The sequence below is a fragment of the Camelus ferus genome, chromosome 17, assembly GCF_009834535.1.
Source record: "Camelus ferus isolate YT-003-E chromosome 17, BCGSAC_Cfer_1.0, whole genome shotgun sequence".
Classification (NCBI taxonomy): Eukaryota; Metazoa; Chordata; class Mammalia; order Artiodactyla; family Camelidae; genus Camelus; species Camelus ferus.
Genome location: NC_045712.1, coordinates 26,990,553 through 27,009,021, shown reverse-complemented (window position 1 = coordinate 27,009,021; position 18,469 = coordinate 26,990,553). Strand labels below are relative to the sequence as shown.

At 34.8% G+C, this 18,469-nt stretch overlaps 1 protein-coding gene across 2 annotated transcripts in view; it reads right to left on the bottom strand.

The window, feature by feature from the left end:
• The window catches only part of SMARCC1 (SWI/SNF related, matrix associated, actin dependent regulator of chromatin subfamily c member 1), a 136,871-nt gene that overhangs the window by 53,381 nt on the left and 65,021 nt on the right, over positions 1–18,469 (bottom strand). For both annotated transcript variants that reach the window (XM_032458623.1, XM_032458622.1), the window contains exons 15-21: positions 18,113–18,184; positions 16,003–16,116; positions 14,206–14,359; positions 13,402–13,515; positions 11,162–11,221; positions 3,900–4,158; positions 3,046–3,207 (exon numbers count right to left, since the gene is read on the bottom strand). In XM_032458623.1, the coding sequence (XP_032314514.1) occupies positions 3,046–3,207; positions 3,900–4,158; positions 11,162–11,221; positions 13,402–13,515; positions 14,206–14,359; positions 16,003–16,116; positions 18,113–18,184 (935 nt within the window). The remainder of the gene's footprint in view (positions 1–3,045; positions 3,208–3,899; positions 4,159–11,161; positions 11,222–13,401; positions 13,516–14,205; positions 14,360–16,002; positions 16,117–18,112; positions 18,185–18,469) is intronic.

Genomic DNA, 18,469 nt, shown 5'->3' with positions numbered 1-18,469 from the left:
GAAAAAGAAAAACCATAAAGTTGACAACTTGAACACCACTAATAAACCAGACACACCAAGCATACACAGAATGTATATGTTTACTTATTTATTTATTTTTAAATGAAGTATTGGGGATTGAACTCAGGACCCTGTGTATGCAGGCAAGTGCTCTACCACTTCAGCTATACCTTCCCTTTAAACAATATACTCTTCAACAGCCAGTGGGTCAAAGAAATCATAAGGGAAATTAGAAAATACTTTGAGAAGAACAAAAACAAAAATAAAATATATCAAAACTTATGCAGCAAAAGGAGTGCTGAGAGGGAGATGTATATAGCTATGAAAGTCTGCATTATCTACATTAATAAAGAAAAGACCTCAAATCAATATCCAAACTTCCAACTTAAGGCATTATGAAAGAAAGAGTAAACCTAACCAAAAGCAAGCAGAAGGAAGGAAGGAATAAAGATCAGAGTGAAGATAAACTAGAAAAAACAAGAACAGAATCACCAAAATCAAAGTTGGTTCTCTGAAAAGATTAAACTGCCAAGTCTTTATTTAAATTGATAAAGGAGGGGTGGACCAAATTACTATAATCACGAGTGAAAATGGGGAAACTACTAATCTTACAGAAATAAAAATGAATATAAAAGAACATTATGACGTTTTTAGAAAACAGCTGTACCAAAATATAATTCACATACCATATGATCAATCCATTAAAAGAATACAATTCAATGAATTTTAGTATATTCCCAGATATGTGCAACCACCACCAAAGTAAATTTTAAAATATTTTTATCACCTCAAAGAGAAACTCCATACTCTTTAGCAATCATTTCCCTTTACCCTCACCCCTCCTAGCCCTAAGCAACCATTAATTTACTTTCAGTCTCCATAGATCTGCCTGTTTAGGACATTTCACATAATTGGAATTACATATTGTCTTTTTTCACTGGCTTCTTTCACCCACCATAATGTTTTCAAGGTTCCTCCAATGATGTGGCATGTTAATACTTCATTCCACTTCATGGTTGAGTAATATTCCCATGGTATACAACATTTTGCTTATCCATTTGAGTTGTTTCTACTTTTGGTTTTATGATTTGAGAACTCACAAATTAGATAATTTACAAATTGCCAGAAAGACACTACCTGCCAAAACCATCTCAAAAAGAAACAGAAAATCTAAATAGACTTATAGCACATAAACAAATTAAATCAGCAGTCAAAAAATAAAAAAAAGGGGGGGGTGGGGGGCAGCCCAGGACTTGATGGCTTCACACATGAAATTCTATCAAACATTCAAAGAAAAATGAACCATCAATACCTCTCAAACTCTTCCCCCCCAAAAAGAAAGAACAATTTCTAACTCATTCTTTGAGGTCAGCATTACCATGATACCAAAACTGAAAATACCACAAAAAATTAAAAGTATTAATCAATATCCCTTATGAATACAGATGCAAAAATCTTTTAAACAAATTACCAGTAAACCTAAGCCAATAGAATTAAATGGATTATTCACACTGACTAAGTGGGATTTATCCCAAAATGCAAAAGTTGTTCAACAGGCAGGAATCAATTAATGTAACACAACCTATTTATAGAATAAAGTAAAAACACCACACAATCATCTCAATTGATGCATTAAAAGCAGCTAATCCAACACATTTTCATGACAAAATACTCAACAAACTAGAAATAGAAGGGAACTTCCTAAAATTGATAAAAGGAATCTAGAAAAATCCAGCACATAACATCATACTAATGATAAAATGCCAAAAGCTTTCCCCTTAAGATCAGGAAAACAATTTCATTTACAACATTCAAAAGAATGAAATACAAAGGAAAATATTTAACAAAGGAAATCCAAGACTAAAAACTTCAAAGTATTTTAAAGAAATTAAAGAAGACTTAATTAAGTGGAAAAACATTCTAATGTTCATTGATTGGAAGACTTAATATTGAGATGTTAATACTCCCCAAACTGAATGCAAATATAAATCACAATGAGATACCACTTCACACCCAACTAGGCTAGATATTTAAAAAAAGAGAAGGGGAAAGTAAGTGTTGGCGAGGATGTGGAGAAATCAGAACTTTCATATGTTGCTGGAAACAAAATGGTAAAACCACTGTGAAAATAGTTGGGTAATTTCTCAAAAAGTTAAATATAGAATTACCATATGATCAAGCAATTGCACTCTTAGTTATCCAGGAAGCAAAAAACCTATGTTCACCAAGTAACTTGTACATGAATGTTCATAACAGCATTATTCAAAATAGTGAAAAAATGAAAACAATGCAAATATCCACAAACCGACTAATGGATTAGTAAAATGTGGCATATCACTCAAGAATATTATTCAGCAGAGAAAGAAATTAAGTACTTAATTGTACTACAGCATGGATGAACTTTGGAACATTACGCCAAGTCAAAGAAGTCAGACACAAAAGGCCACATATAGTACACTTCTACATGTGGAAATGTCCAGAACAGGCAAATCCACAGAGATGGAAAGCAGATGAGTGGTTTGCAGGGCTGAGGAGAGGAAGAATGGGAAATGACTGCTTAATTGGTATGAGATTTTTTTTGGGGGTGATGAAAATGTTCTGGAATTAGATAGTGGTGATGGATGTATAACATGGTGAATTTACTAGAAGCCACAAGATTATACAAATTAAAGTGTTTAAAATGGAGAATTTTATGTTTTATTAATTTTACTTCAACTTAAAAATAATCCAAAATAACAATAAACCTAAACCTACTCAGCAACATATAAATTAAAATAACCATGAAAATCATTTTTCTGTTTTTATGTCTATATGCTTAAAAACTAGATCTAAAAATGCTCACAACTATGATATTAAGTTATGAGGTAATTTTAAAAATTCTATCACAAAAGGAAGAGATAAGAGAATCACACATTAATGTTTTAAGAAAAACGTTTGTACTAATCATTGTACTCACTTTTGAGTGCAAGCAAACCAAGTTATTTCATCAAGCCAACAGGAAAATGTAGCATCTATTAACCTTGCCCTTGGCCAGAAGTGACTCACCAAGCTTCTCTGGCTCATCGGGCCCCGTGCCAGCAATGCAGCTGCTCTCCAGGCCATAGGTGGGATCCACTTTCCCAGAGGCTCGTGCTGCTTCCTGTACTTTCTTGACATGAGCTTCAACCAGTTCCAATGGTACCTCCTCCCGGACTCGAGAAAACTCCTCTGTTGAAGAACAAAAATGGAACAGTGACCTGGTTTTGCACAAATACTTGCTTCAATGTGAACTAGGAAATCTGACACACATCAGCGTATTGTGTGTAGTGACCTAGTGACCTTCCTGGGGACTCAGTCTGAACTATCCCAGAAACAAGAGGGCCATAGGAGATAATGATGGGCAGTAATGAAATATACTACAGAACTACGTCTCTGGCTAAATTAATTAGAGAGATCTTTACATTTCTGTCACTAACAATCGAAACTGCAGTCCAAATTTTATCTAACTCTGCTGGTTAGATTGATAGTCAAAAAACAAGGATTAAACAACCAAAAAGTCAACAAAGAGTTCTATGGTGTGAGAAAGTTCTAGTTAGAATATGACCTAAGAATGTTAAATGACTCCTTTTGCCAGTGATATCAAATTCCACATCACAAAACATACCATTAAAAACTCCAGTTTTGTCCCTCCAATTCTTAATAAATGCTCTTAGTTTAAAAACCTTGTATTTTAAGCGCTTTAGTTTAAAATGTAACATGGTATTCTTTAAGAGGTAATATCTGATTTTTTGTTATTTATATAACTGAAATGAATGCAACTGCTGATAACATTAAAATATGAGGTAAGGTTAACATGAAGGCAAAATATTAAACCGTTACATAAAATTGTTATGCTGGGGAGATGGCTTAAAAGTCCATACCCAAAGCCGCTTTTGCTGCGGCAGATGCCACACGAGGATCCACCACAGATGCCAAAAAAGCAACAGTGCTCATGACCGGGTTTCCTGACTGACTGAAGGGGACAGGCTGGTAGGCCAGGGGCCCCAGAGAAGCATCTGAATTTTCAAGGTATGGGTCCTCAATGGGAAGCCTCAGAAAGTGGAGGATGCATTCATCCTGAGTGCGACTTCCAACGTGTTCTGACACTTTGTTCCAATCATCCTTATACATCTCTAGGGCCTACGATAGAAAACAACAGGAACTTTAATATCAGGTAACAAGGAAGTAACAGATAATGACATCAGAAGCTCATTCTTTAGACAGGCTTTAAAAATGGTAACGAAAATGGTTATACTGTACATAAGATAAAAGGTTGATTTGATTGCTTTCATTATTAAATTCTCAGTCAAGAAAAATAAAAGGCATGCAAATTAGAAAGGAAAACGAACAATTAGTTTTTATTACTATACACATGGCTGTTTATATAGAAAATCCTGAAGAATCTACAAAAAAGTTATTAAACTAAAAAGTTTAGCAAGGTCACAGGTTAGAAGGATAATAGAAAAACTCAACTATAGTTCTATATATACTAGCAATGAAAAATTTTAAATTGGGGAAAAGTATTTAAAACAGCACAAAAATGAAATACTTAGGAATGAAGAGATTGACGAATGTGTAAGATCAATATGCTAGAAAAAATTAAGCATGCTGAGAAACCAAAGACCTAAATAAATGAAGAGATACACGTGTTCATTCATTAGAAGTCTCAATATTGTTAAGATACCAATTCTTTTCAAATTGAACTACAGATTCAATGCAATCCCATTCAAACTACAAACTTTTTTTTCTAGAAATTAAGAAACAGATACTACAATTTATAAGGCATATACAGTTCTAGTGTTCAAATCTATTAACTTCTCACAGAAAATGCTGAAAAACTCCAACAAATATAGTAAAAGCAGTCTCCACGGGGGAGAGGAATAGAATACTATGAAGAAAACCAGAAATATATGGTGCTGAGAAAGTCAAGGAATGAACTGGGTAAAAAGATGTTTGGTAGCTAACTGGAGTTGCTACTCTCACATACTCCCTCTCTAGAGCCATGATTTTCAACCAGGGGCAACTGAGCCTCCTTGGGGACACAGTAATGTCTGGAGACATTTTTGGTTGACGTAAATGGGGAGGTGCTACTGGCATCTAGTGGGTAGCGGCCATGGATGCTGTTAAGCATTCTACATGCACGTTAAGAGCCCCCACAACAAAAAAACCCCCATCTGGCTCCAATGTCAGCAGTGGCAGGGCAACCCTACCCCAGAGCCTGACTTGCTGATCTACAGTGTTAAGATGAGTTCGCTGTGATGATGATTCTCTCCATGTTCATTCCCTCAGTGAACTCTTAACCCTGGGCTCCAACTGCTGCTCCAGGCTTTCTTTCTGACTGGAGTGGCGGAGGACTCTTCAAAATCCAAGCCAGCAAACTGCCTTACCCATTAAATCCCTTGAAAAACAAGGCTAGTTCTGGGTTTCCTCTGGACAGTCAGTGGCTTTGGGTAGTTCTAGAAGGAACTACTTAAAAAAAAAAAAAGGAGGAGGAGGAGGGGAAGGGGGAGGGGGAGGGAGAGGAGGAGAAAAGAAAAGAAAAGAAAAGAAAAGAAAAGAAAAGAAAAGAAAAGAAAAGAAAAGAAAAGAAAAGAAAAGAAAGAAAGGAAAGAAAGAAAGGAAAGGAAAGGAAAGGAAAAAAAGCCCAGACTGTAACAAAAAATAAAAATCAATCTATCTCACTAGGGTCTCTAGGGCCAGAAACATAACTGAGATGGTTCTAAGTTTCTGATTATGGGGTAGAGATTTTCTTGACATCTTTTAGTATAGCCTTTTCAAACAAACTTGTTATTTTAAAAAGTTTTTTTTTCCTTTATTCATTTCCTTCAGCCAGAGAAAAATAAGAAAGTTCAAGAAGTTTTTTTTCCAGAATAAAGCTAAGGAATAGTCATACATAATTCAAGCAAGAGCCAGCATCCAGAAAAGCACAAGGCTGAGAAGCAGTGAGTTTCTGAGCCTGGGAACTGACGGTAGCATTACATAAGAGGGGCAGACTGAAGAGGTGTATTCAAAACAGAACATGGTGACAAACTGGTTGGGAAGGAGGGGAAGGGTGACATACAGAGAAAAGCTATTAGGAGACATGTTATAATACTATAACACATCTTCATTCCTCCTGTCATCACTAGGGTCTTCTCCACTGCTCACCTGGATTCTTAAAATTGCCTGTCCTTCCATACTTAAATCCATTCTTCTTCCTGCTGCTAGAGTGAAGTCTGTTTCACACAGGACACTATTTCTCTCCTGCCTAGAACTATGTCAGTGTTCATCATTATCTTATGGAATTAAGACCAACATGACTGGGATACTGTTACCTCTTCTACCTCACCTCCCTAATCTTTAATGTTCCAGGATACCCAGATCCCAAAACACTATCCCCAAATAAGTATTGTGCCTATGTAGCTTGTTCTGTGCTAGAAACATCATGTAGTAGAACAAAACACAGGCATCCTGTTCCCAGGAAGCTGTCCATTACATCTCATCCACAGTCACTCCTCTGTGCATGTCTTGTGCTCTGGGTACACCTCAAATTGGGTTTTAATCTGTTTCTGTCACCCATTAGACCACAGATTCCTTAATTGTAGAGACTGTGGCCTAGCCATCTCAATCTGTAGTGTCAGCCACAGTGCCTGAAACACAGTACCCATTAAAATTTGCTGAATTTAACCATAGATGATTAACCTAGGAAAGGAATGTGACTTTTCCAAGACTCCAAGTGGTAAAAAAAAAGCCAAAAACACCTTGTATTACAAAAAAAAAAAAAAAAAAAGCACTTTTCTTCATGACAAGATTTTTATTAGAAGACATATTCATCTAAAGTATAATTCAAAATTACACAGGAAGATGAGCAACAAGAATTTAACATATAGTACAGGGAACTATATTCACTATCTTATAATAACCTATAATGAAAAATAATCTGAAAAAATATATATAACTGCATCCCCTTGCTGTACACCTGAAACTAATATTGTAAATCAACAATATTTCAATAAAAAATAAAATTACACAGAAAAAATATTTATTGGGCTGCATATCACAGATGTATCAAGTGCACGTACACTGTAAGAAAACCTTTGATGCTGCTTACTATCTTTGAATGCTACTGTTTCTACAATCTAGTCACTATAAATACCTGAGAAGTGTATCTAGTGATAAACAAGCATTAATAACCCTCACAGATCTTATTTGCAGATTTTATGTCCACTAATTATCAAACAGAAAATAAATACAAGGCATAAGAAAGCAGAGTAGGCATTAGAATGACTGCAGTTAACCAGGGAGAACCAACACACTCACAGATTCAAGCTGTATCACTTTCAAAGCCAGGGACATTTATAAATGACCAGGAAGAACACTGCAATCAGCTGTGGACTTAAAAGACATTGTGACAGTCTCTTTAAAAAATCCACTTAATCACCATGGAATAGAATGGCACCATCTCTTCTTTCCTTCTGGCACACCCTGATTCTATCAGTGCATTTTCAAACTGCCGTAAGGATTGAGTTACCAGTCTTTGTGGTTTCAGATGTGCATTTTCAGATGGAATACCTGAAATTCTTCACACATTTTACGAATGAAATCTTACTCAAACAAGCCTTCATCTTCTTGATCTAATGCAGTTTTTTTTTTAAGCTAATATCCTTCTTCTCTACCAAAGGATCTTTTCCAAACTGCATTCATCTGTCCAATGTATAGATTCCACTTTGGTTATTTGCAAAATTGTAACTATACTTCCATTATTTATAGTAAGACAATGAACTGAATACAACCAAAGATAACAGCCTGAAGCATTCCAATTAAGAACTGTGGTTTAATAAGAAATCATATCAAATAAGGCCTTTTTAAAATAAGAGGTGCTCTCAAGAATAATCCAGTATGAAGGTGAACCCAGGTACAAGGGTCTCAGGCTGGGACGTTCTGGGTCCCACGGTCACTTCGTCCTGAGTGTGCTCACCAGCCAGCGTGGTCTTGCTAATTCCCTGGTGAGAAGGTGGAGCACCAGGAGGGGGACAGGCGGTGTGTGCCACGCTCGCCCATGGCTGAGGGGCTTGCTTTAGGCAGAGTTTAAGAAAACCCAGGTAGTTTAAACTTAATTGGTTTGGTTTCCTTTATTTTCCTACAGTCCCAATTCACTTATAACCAAATATGGTTTAGGCTTGCTGAAAAGTTAAAAAACAAACAAACAAAACCCCCAAATATTTGGGAAGCTGCCTGTGTGATATACTTGTCCAATAAAATGTTATGATTTGGGGGGGGTAAACAATAAATTCCAATGAACTTTCCAGATTTATCTATTTACTAGGGAGAAATTGACTGTTTTTGGTTATAAGTTTAAAATTTTTTCATCTGACTCATGTTCTTAAGCTATTAATTACTGATAAATGATAAAAATAGGAGGTGTTAGTGGTAAACAATGCTGTTGGGAAGCCTTTTATTTCTTTGTGTAAGCACAGACAACACCTGCTGATTCAACTGCATGTTTAAAAGAAAAATCAACGACTGTACAGGTTCCACCTGCAGGAGAGAAAATGCACTATTGTGTAAGGATACTGTGGTTTTCTTGGATATGTTCAGGGTAAATAGTAGCTCAGCCATCCCAGCTCCAGTCTGTGTTTACTATCCACTAATCTTAAATGGAGAATGGGAGAAAACTTTGAGTATCAATGTGAAGCAAGGAAAGAAGTGACAGAAAGACTGTTGTTCCAATTTGTGCTGCACAGTTAAACTTCTCCCCAGAGCCCATAGGTTCTAAACAGTAACACAAAAGTATATTATGTATGTTCTCCTGCAAGTACTGAGAACTGTTAAATTAACATCCATGGCAAATATGACTGGACAAAACAGCCCTGAAATAAATAAAAAGGGGCTCAGAAAAGAAGCTCTCTGCAAATCACTGACACTGACTGGGCAGATGAGAATAAATTGAACTTGGTGGTAAAAACTCAAAAGGAACAAATCTTTTTTGAATTTTGATCCAGAGAGACACAGAGAGAGAGAGAGAGAGATTGACAAGAGAGAACAAGGAAAAGTAAAAGAGGGATGTAAAGAAGAAAATACGAAAATACACCAGTAAAACTTCTGAAAGAACCACAATTGTTGAAACAACTTTAAAACCAAATTAAAGCAACACAGAAAGCGGAACCCAAAGTGTGGTCTGGAGACCCATGGAGCACCATATCTGGGGACTGAGAAACAAAATCATTTTCAGAATAGCATTAGGACATTATTGCCTTTTTCGTTATGTTGACATATGTACAATGGTAAAAAAGTAATGGTGGGTGGACCACTGGCCCCTTAGCATGAATCAAGACAGTGGCATTGGACTATTTTAACCGTCACTTTATTCCTCACTGCCACATACTTGCAAAAGCAAAATGAGCCAACTTAAACATTTCCTTGATGAAACAGTAAAAATTACTAATTTTACTAAATCTAAGTTTCTAAATCCATGTGTTTTTAATGTGCAGTGCTATGAAATGTGAGGTACAGAAGAGGACTAAATATCAACTCTCGAAGCATGAAGGCTGTCTAAAGGAAAAGCACTTGTGCAACCATTTGAGTTTCAAGCTCACATGGCTACTATTTTCACTGAATAACATTTTTACTAGAATGAACGGCTAATACACCATGGTTTTACAGACACAGATATCTGGCAGATATTTTCTCAAAAATGAACAAGGATTCTCAAAAATATCACTCCCAGGAAAACAACTGATAGACTGTTGCCAATGATTAAGTAGAAGTTAAAATTCTGCAAAATATGTATCAGTCATAAGCTCGTCCTACTACTTAAAGGACTTTTTCTAATAAGATTAGTAGCAATACTACCAAGATTTTTTGATATTGTATAATGAACTGTATCAACATTTGAAAGATCTGCATAATTCAGTAAACCAGTATTTTCCAATTTATCAATGAAAGATATGCAATCATACACGGATAAAAGATCCATTACTAGTGACAGAGTGACCAATGGATTCCAGGTGGCAACTAACCTTTAGGAAACTATGAGTGGTCAAGTTTTAATGTAGTACAGGCACACAAAGAGACAATGTGGACAGCTAAGGAAGGTGGAACAAAACAAGAGAAAAGCTAGGGACCTGATGATATCATTGAGCAGTGTAAAGAATCTTGGAATTGCCAATCTGAAGAAATCAAGTTGAACAAAAAACAAATGTCCTGCTGGTTTAATGTACTGCTACTCAGACTTTCTAGTCCATGTAGGCAAAAGCATTTCAAACAGATTTAACAATAAACTTCCTCATTTGGTCCTAATTTAGCTCCCACATTCTATCCACAAATACTAAGTAGTGTCATATAGTCTCCATTTTACCACAACAATTGCTCTACAGCTAAAAACAAATGGTCCTTCTTCAGAAATGGTTGATAAATATGAAATCAAATACTCTCTTTTTCCTACCTGCAGAGCAGAAATAATTCTGAGATCTAGTTATATAAGGATTTGCAAGAATCTCCAAAGACAAGAAGAAACTCAAATAAGCATTCCATATGCTGGTTGACAGAGATACTATGCATTGTCACTGGCTTACCACAGTCTTCTGCTTTCATAAAAAAGTTAACATTGTCAGTGGCAGGTATCTTCAGCTACTGCTCTGAAATCCTTTGGGGAAATACGTAGGTTGTACACTCAAATGCATACAAGCACTAGGGAACTAATCTACAATGAATGAGGTGGGCTAAGTTAAGAAAAACTGGAATCTGAAGAAATGCCCTATTTCAAAGTAACATCTGTTACTCAAGGCCAGTCAATTACTGCTATGTGTGAATGAGGGCCCAGAATTGCCAGATCTTCCAGATTTCTAGAGTTAGAAAACCTAGACTACTTTGTCAAAGCTCCGGTATTTGAACAATGTTGGCAAAAGATTAAAAACAAACAAACAAAAAGAACCCCAATCTGAGCCAAAATAACACATATAGAGGCTTGATCTCCCCTACTAACAGCAAGCATGTCAGCTCTAGCATATTTAAATTTTAACAGTCCAAGAAAATTCTATTATAACTCATTACAAGGATTTAAAATTTTCAGAATAAATTCCAAAGGAGTATTTAAAATGCCAGTCACAGAAACCCAGCAACTGCCTCTTATGTGAATAAAAGGCCCCATCAGTAACCTCCTTACCTCCAAGAGTAGAAGGGTCTCCTGTTCAGTCCATTCTCTTCCAGCACTAGCACCTTTACTCTAAAGAAACAAATTCAGAAATTATTTACTTATTCATAAAGGTTGAATGTGGAGCTCAGTGGGGTTTCTTCCTCAGTTCTGGGGACTGTTTTATGCAAACCATCAAAACAAGTCCCTGAATAACAGAAATAAAACACATAACAAACCTAAACTCCCAAAAGAAAGGCTGACTTAATTCAAAGATTTCTTGCTGTCTACCAAGGAATCAAGGACTATTTAGACATATTTTTACTATTTTGTTATTTTGTTATTCAAAAATACCTTTTGAAGTGACAATGGATGGCACAGTTATACTATGCATGAGCTATATAATATTATAAACATAAAAAAAAATTTGGTATAACTTAAAGGCAGTACTTTTTCCAAGATTCAAGGACAAACTGTACTACATATAAAACACTCTGGCAGATTCTTGATTCCAAGTGCAAAAGTTTTGTACTATTTCATTTTAACATCTCTTGATTAATAAAATCTCCAACTGATTCATAGTTCTTGATTTGCAGACCCTACTCCATTCACAGACATGCAGAGGACTGGTTGTGTAGTATATCTGACATCATTCTTTAGCGGCATACATTACTAATTCAAAATATACATTCTAACATATTATCCTTTCTCTGAAAATTCTATTCTGATGGATTACAATTTAAGAAATGAAGAGAAAATTTCTACAGTCTTGGACTTCTTTGTGTCAATAAAGTTTCTCAATTCACCTGACAACCTTTCTGCACATTGTGCTACACTCTGCAAGTAAAAAATGTAATTTAATAGGTCTCTGTGATCTTCAGTCCATATCATTATGAATATTTGTTCACTTGCAAAAATGTGCTAAGAATAACTACTAGAGAGAATGAAAGAGAAAGCTAAGAATTGCAGAATTAAAGTCCTAAAATATGCCTTTATGAGAAAGATACAGCTGTAACTTCCAATATATTGCTCAGATTCCTTGAGGATTACTTTAAAAGAACCAAACAAAGGTTATCTTTTAATGAACAAACATCTGAAATGACCAAGAGTCAGATTTAGAGACATGAGAGAAGCAAAATTCATCAACATTTCTAAATTCTGATTAAAAAAAAAAAAAAAAACCCAATATAGGGAAGATCTATATAACCGAGGCATGAATGACATTTATTAGGTAGGTCCACAGTAACCATTTCCCAACTTTTCAGCCACAAAGTATGAAAAGGATTTTCTCCATTCCTACTGGCTTAAGTCAGTTAATATTTTTTCTCTTGATTAGAACTGGATGAGGTAGAGCTGCATAACTTCATCAGGGCCAGGGTTTCTACACGATTTTGGAAATCTTTTCTTCTGGATTTATTGAGGTATATAATATACATACAACAAAATTTACAAATCTTAAGAGTGTGACAGTTCTTTCAGCCATTTAAAATGTTATTACATTGTCCTCTGGCTTCAAAAGTTAGACATCAGTTTTTACATTATGCCTTTGAATATAATATGTCCTTTCCCACCCCTACACCCACTCTCCCTGGCTGCTTTTATGATGTTAGCTTTAAGAGTTTAAGCATCATGTGCCTGCGCATGGTTTTCTCTATATCCAAACTTCAATGTGCTCAGTTCCTCTTATTTTATGAGTTGATATCCTTTCATTAGTTATGGAAAAATTTTCAAATATTGCTTCTATGCCATTCTTTCTCTTTATAGGTATGTAATGATAAATATTAATTCTTTTTACTAAATCTCATGTGTCTTACACTCTTTTTGTCTTGTGCCTTCAACTACAAACAGCTTCTTTTTCTCTAAGTCTTTCAGTTTCAACAGATCAACTAACCTGAGTTCATTAATCCTGTCTTCTGTTGAGTCCAGCCTGCTTTTAAACCCATCCAAGTGGGTTAATTTCAGGTATATTTTCAAATAGTCAATAGTTATTTAATTCTTTTTATATATTCCAATTCTCTGTTGAAATTCTCCACTTTCCTTATATTTTCTTTAATATACTAATCATAGTTATTTTTAAATACCTATCTTCTAACCATACAGAAAAACAGGTAAGGGTAAGTGACTATTTTACAAAATGCCATCAGATTTAATTAGAAAGCTTACCTCCAGAAACTAAATTAAGTTTCTTATGGAAAATAATGCTTTTTAGAAAAAAGAAGGACGGAGAGGACATGCTAGATTCTAGTCCATGTGTCCCTAGAAAAAATCCTCACCTTTGCTAAAGTTTTCTTGGAGTAAATGTCAGTACGAAGACCAAAGTTCTGCAAATCAATTGGTTTTTCCTTGTTCTTCTCAGGAAAATTTAACATCTGCTGAGCAGCAGGAACCTATGAGTCAGATAAATGATAAGTGGCTGTATTAACCTCTACAAAGTCAAGAGAACAGAACTTTTTAAGACTGTTTAATATTGGCACTTAAACCATTCCTGGTGGAGATTCTACAAAAAAAAAAAAAAAAACCCATCTCACACTACACTTCTAACAAAATTTCATCATATAAGAAACATTTTCCTGTCTCTTTTAAGTCACAGAGAAAACAGACAACAAATTTTCTTTTATATTTCACAATGAAGGGCAATTTGTAGATGGGATTTGTGCTATTCCAACTGAACGGTATACATAATCCAGTTGACTATCCTTTCAACCATGTGTGTATGGATGTCCCTTTTCTAAATGTTAGGAAAGGGAAGAAGTTTTAAACAATTTAACAGATTTATAAGTCTGCTTTTTTATTAGTGTCTTTGATGGGAGAAGTGATAAGGGAGTCATGGGTATGAAAATTAATCTGTAACATAGATTATAGGATAAAGCAGAGAGTCTCAGGGTTAATGGGAAAGCATTATCTTAAACACTAAATATTCTTATGGATTCAAACATCTACAACACATAAAAAAACCCCATAACCAATCAACTAAAAAACAGCACTCTTATATGACTATGATACTAATTCCTGAATAAGAATGCTAAAGTGGTTGTCTGCTACCACCCAGACCTGAAGAAAAGGCAGCACTAATTTACCTGAGGTGACCGAAGATGTAGAGGCACAAGCCCAGAGGGGGTATCAGCTAAGACGTTGAAATGAGGAGTCGGAGGAGGTCCCATGGCCATGGGTCGACTTTCTGGATCCACTTGGTAATTAACAAGCCCCCACTGCTCTAAAAAGGCATGAACCCTAAAGAATAAAACTCTGAATGTTAACATCTAGAGAAGGTATCTCTTCTTCTTCATAACCATCATTACATTTCATTAAAAACAGTAACAAAAAAACATGTTCTCTCTCTGTAGGCTACAAAGCATCACAAAGTAATTGACAATTTTGATTTGAGAGTTTGAATTTTTACAAACTCAAAATAATGTTGATAATATAACATCCCCAAATCTAGTTTTATAAAGCCTAACCATTTCAATCACAGAAATGAGAACAAACGCTCACACAGGTCTATGGAGAAAGAACTCACACATAGACCAAACTCACAAAAAGAGATTTACATTTTGGGTTTTTTCTTTAGACAGATTTAGGACACAGAACTTATTCATTCCCCACCCCAACAATCTCCACCTCTGGTCATCTGATGATTTGACTACACAGTTAAAGATGTAAAACGTAAAATCTTAAAAAAAAAAAAAAAAAAGTGAAAAGACAATCTACTGAAAGGTAGAAAATACTTGCAATTGATATGACCGATAAGGGATTAATATCCAACATATATAAACAACTCATACAGCTCAATATAAAAAAAACAAACAAATAAAAAAAAACCCTGATTAAAAAAATAGGCAGAAGAACTGAATAGATATTTTTCCAAAGAAGAAATGCAGATGGCCAACAGGCACATGAAAAGATGCTCAACATCGCTAATCATCAGGGAAAAGTAAATCAAAACTACAATGAGATATCATCTCACACCTGAGAGAATGGCTATCATAAAAAAGAACACAAATAACAAATGTTGGTGAGGATGTGAAGAAAAGGGAACCTTTACACACTATTCGTAGGAATGTAAACTGATGCAGCCACTGTGGAAAACAGCATGAAGGTTTCTCAAAAAACTAAAAATAGAACTACCATATAACCCAGTAATTCTACTCCTGGGTATATATCTGAAAAACAAAACAAAATAAACAAACAAAAACAAAAAATCCCAACTCATTCAGGAAGATATATGTACCCCAATGTTCACAGCAGCATTATTTATAATTGCCAAGATATGAAAGCAGCAACCTAAGTGTCCATCAATAGATGAATGTGTAGAGAAGATGTGGTGTACATACATATAATGGACTACTACTCAGCCATAAAAAAGAATGAAATTTTGCCATTTGCAGCAACAAGAATGGACTTGGAGGGTATTATGCTAAGTGAAATAAAAGACAGATAAAGACAAATACTGTATGATTATCACTTATATGTGGAATCTAAGAAAAATACAACAAACTAGTGAATATAACAAAAAAGCAGACTCAGAGAGAACAAATTAGTGGTTACCAGTAGGAAGGTGGGGAGGGGTAACACAGGAGTGGGGAACTGGGAGGTGTAAACTACTGGGTATGAGGCAGGCTACAAGGATGTATTGTAAAACTCAAAGAATATGGTCAATATTTTGTGATAACTATAAATGAGTGTAACTTTAAAAAATTATATTTAAAGAAATTTTTTAAAGAAGATGCTTTAGGTATTTTATTAACCAAGAAAACATCCAGTTTAATCAACCAAACATTAGCAATGTATCAGTAACCACCTGTAGTGAAATATCTTAAAACAACAACAACAACAACAACAACAACAACAACAAAAAAAAAACAAGATATTTTTACCTCATCACAGCACACACATCTCCAGTCAAATTCCTTCGACAAGCAGTGCTGGTTAAATATTCTTGTGGATTTAGGCGGTATGTGTCAATCATAAAATTTCGATATGCTAGGTATCTAAAAAGTAATGACAAAATTTGTAAGGTGAATACATATCCTTTCAGAAACAATAAACTGATAGAGCCAAGATTTAAATATTCTTTACAACCAAATATAACAAAAAGTTAAGACAACAGCCCAATACAAAAACAACAGTGATACGACACTGAGTATTTAGTCATGAGTGGAACTCAGAGTAAGAATCTCTAACATGTAAACAACAGTTTACAAACATGTAACAAGTAAAATAGAGTCGTCTGATGAAGTCAAGATGAAGTAACATAAACACAAACTTGGTCACAGAAGTGAATTGATAAATCCTTAGTTGCCTGCAGAATTTGCAAATAACACAGTTACTCAGGCTGTCTCCCTGACTACACTACTGTGTATCTAGCACTTATACTGTGTGTCAGCCATAGGTCTAAGCACTTTCCATGTGGTTAATTCATTTCACCCTTACTATCTTTCTACAGGGTAGGATCTATTATTACTCCACTTATAAATGATTAAAGAATTTGTCCTGGACCACAAGGCAGGTAATTGGTAGAGCTAGAATTCAGCAGTATGGTGACTCTGGAATGCATGCTCTTAGCATATGCTGTATTTCATTTCTATACTCTTCCTAGAGCTACATATGGATTTAGCTCTGACAATGGCTATATACTTTCTGGCTGGCAGTTTTTCAGAGAACTCAGTGAGGCAGAACCTATGAAACCAAATTCAGAGTTAAGACAAGACATAAAAAAAGAGAAAACTGAGATTCTAAGTCACAGCAGATTCCACAATGTACCCAAGCATTTCTGCCACAAAATCCTCAAAACAAGTATGTTAAGAAAGTAGAGACCTAGAAAAATTTCCTGCCACAAAAGTAAAGCAAAACTGTGGCAGCTTATAGTTAGCTACATCAGAGTAGAAAAGGTATACTACTCAAAAAGGGTCCAGTATAAGGACAGGTGGATAAACAGACTGAAAGGTGAATTTACAAGTTTAAATGGGCTAAAAGGTTTTAAATAGAAGACTGTCAAGAATCTTAAGTACTTATAAATACTAGCAATAGGCAAATTAGCCAAGAGAATATACCATGTCCAAATAGGTGGAGAAACTATCAAGAAAACTAACAGGGTTTCTTATGCCAAATCTTTGATCTGGATTTAAATGACTCCTTACAGTTTTATTATGAAAAGGCTGGAATTTGCTTTTACATCTAAATTTAAAACCTCAAACTATCATAGATAATTTACCATCAGAAAACATTTATTATTCAATTTTCTGTATTACGCCATTTGCTTTATATGTAAAATTATCCTTCCGTAAATGATTTAAAACAAAAGACATCTATTTGTGCCATCACATATGTTTAACAGACAATGGAATAACTCTATGAAGGTAATATGTGGAAAAGTAACTACAGTATGATAGAAGTGAATCTATTTTAGGGGCAAAGATTTCTGGAAATACATAATTAAGGTTCAAGTGGCAAAGGCAAAAATACTTTTGAACGTCTTCTTTCCAATAAAAAATTTTTCTGTTTCCAATGCTTTATGTAATTAAGATCAATTCAGATGAAGTTATACCATATTTGACATTCTTTTAATTACAAGTCATTCATCAGGAAAATAAGATAAAGATTTCATTTTCCCCTAGGTTATAGATAAATACATGTAATCAATAACACACATGCATTCACGAGGTGGGAACTGTTAGGGAGAAACCTAACTGGTTTTAGTGAACACTTGTTATTGAATTCAATCTTTGGTTGCCACAGCTGACGTGTATGTAGTTCAAGATTTAGGAAAAAAATTTTTGAAACAAACAATTTCCTTTGAAGCAAGGAATGCTGTGTAGCTGAAAAACTGTTCTGAACATTTACAAACTTCCACACATCAGCAAAGATTAACTAAGAAGTGTGCTTTAAGAACTGCCTGCCCAACACATCCAAATATTCATTTTTCTAAATACTGGCCCCACTAAAATATCTAACAATATCAAGATTACATCTTTATATTTCACTCACATCTCTGGAGTCTTGGATTTGTTTTTTCCATTGAAAAACTCAGGAAGAGCACGCCGTTCAATTACATGAATACTGAAGGGGAAAAAAAGGAAAGAATTGGAAAAAATAAAATTCTTTGAAAAATAAAAATATTCTAAAATTTTAGTTAAGTTCATTTAATTTTCAAAGTAAAAAGGATAAACCCAAAACTGAGCACTACTTGCAAAATTTAACTGGCTTGCACAAGTTCCTATTTATTAACAGCATGTAATAATGTTGTTAAAGAATATATGTGTAATATATATAATAGTTATATATAATATATAGTTAAAGGTTTCCCTTTCTCACTCTTCATGCTTAATGTAGTTTTTCTATTCC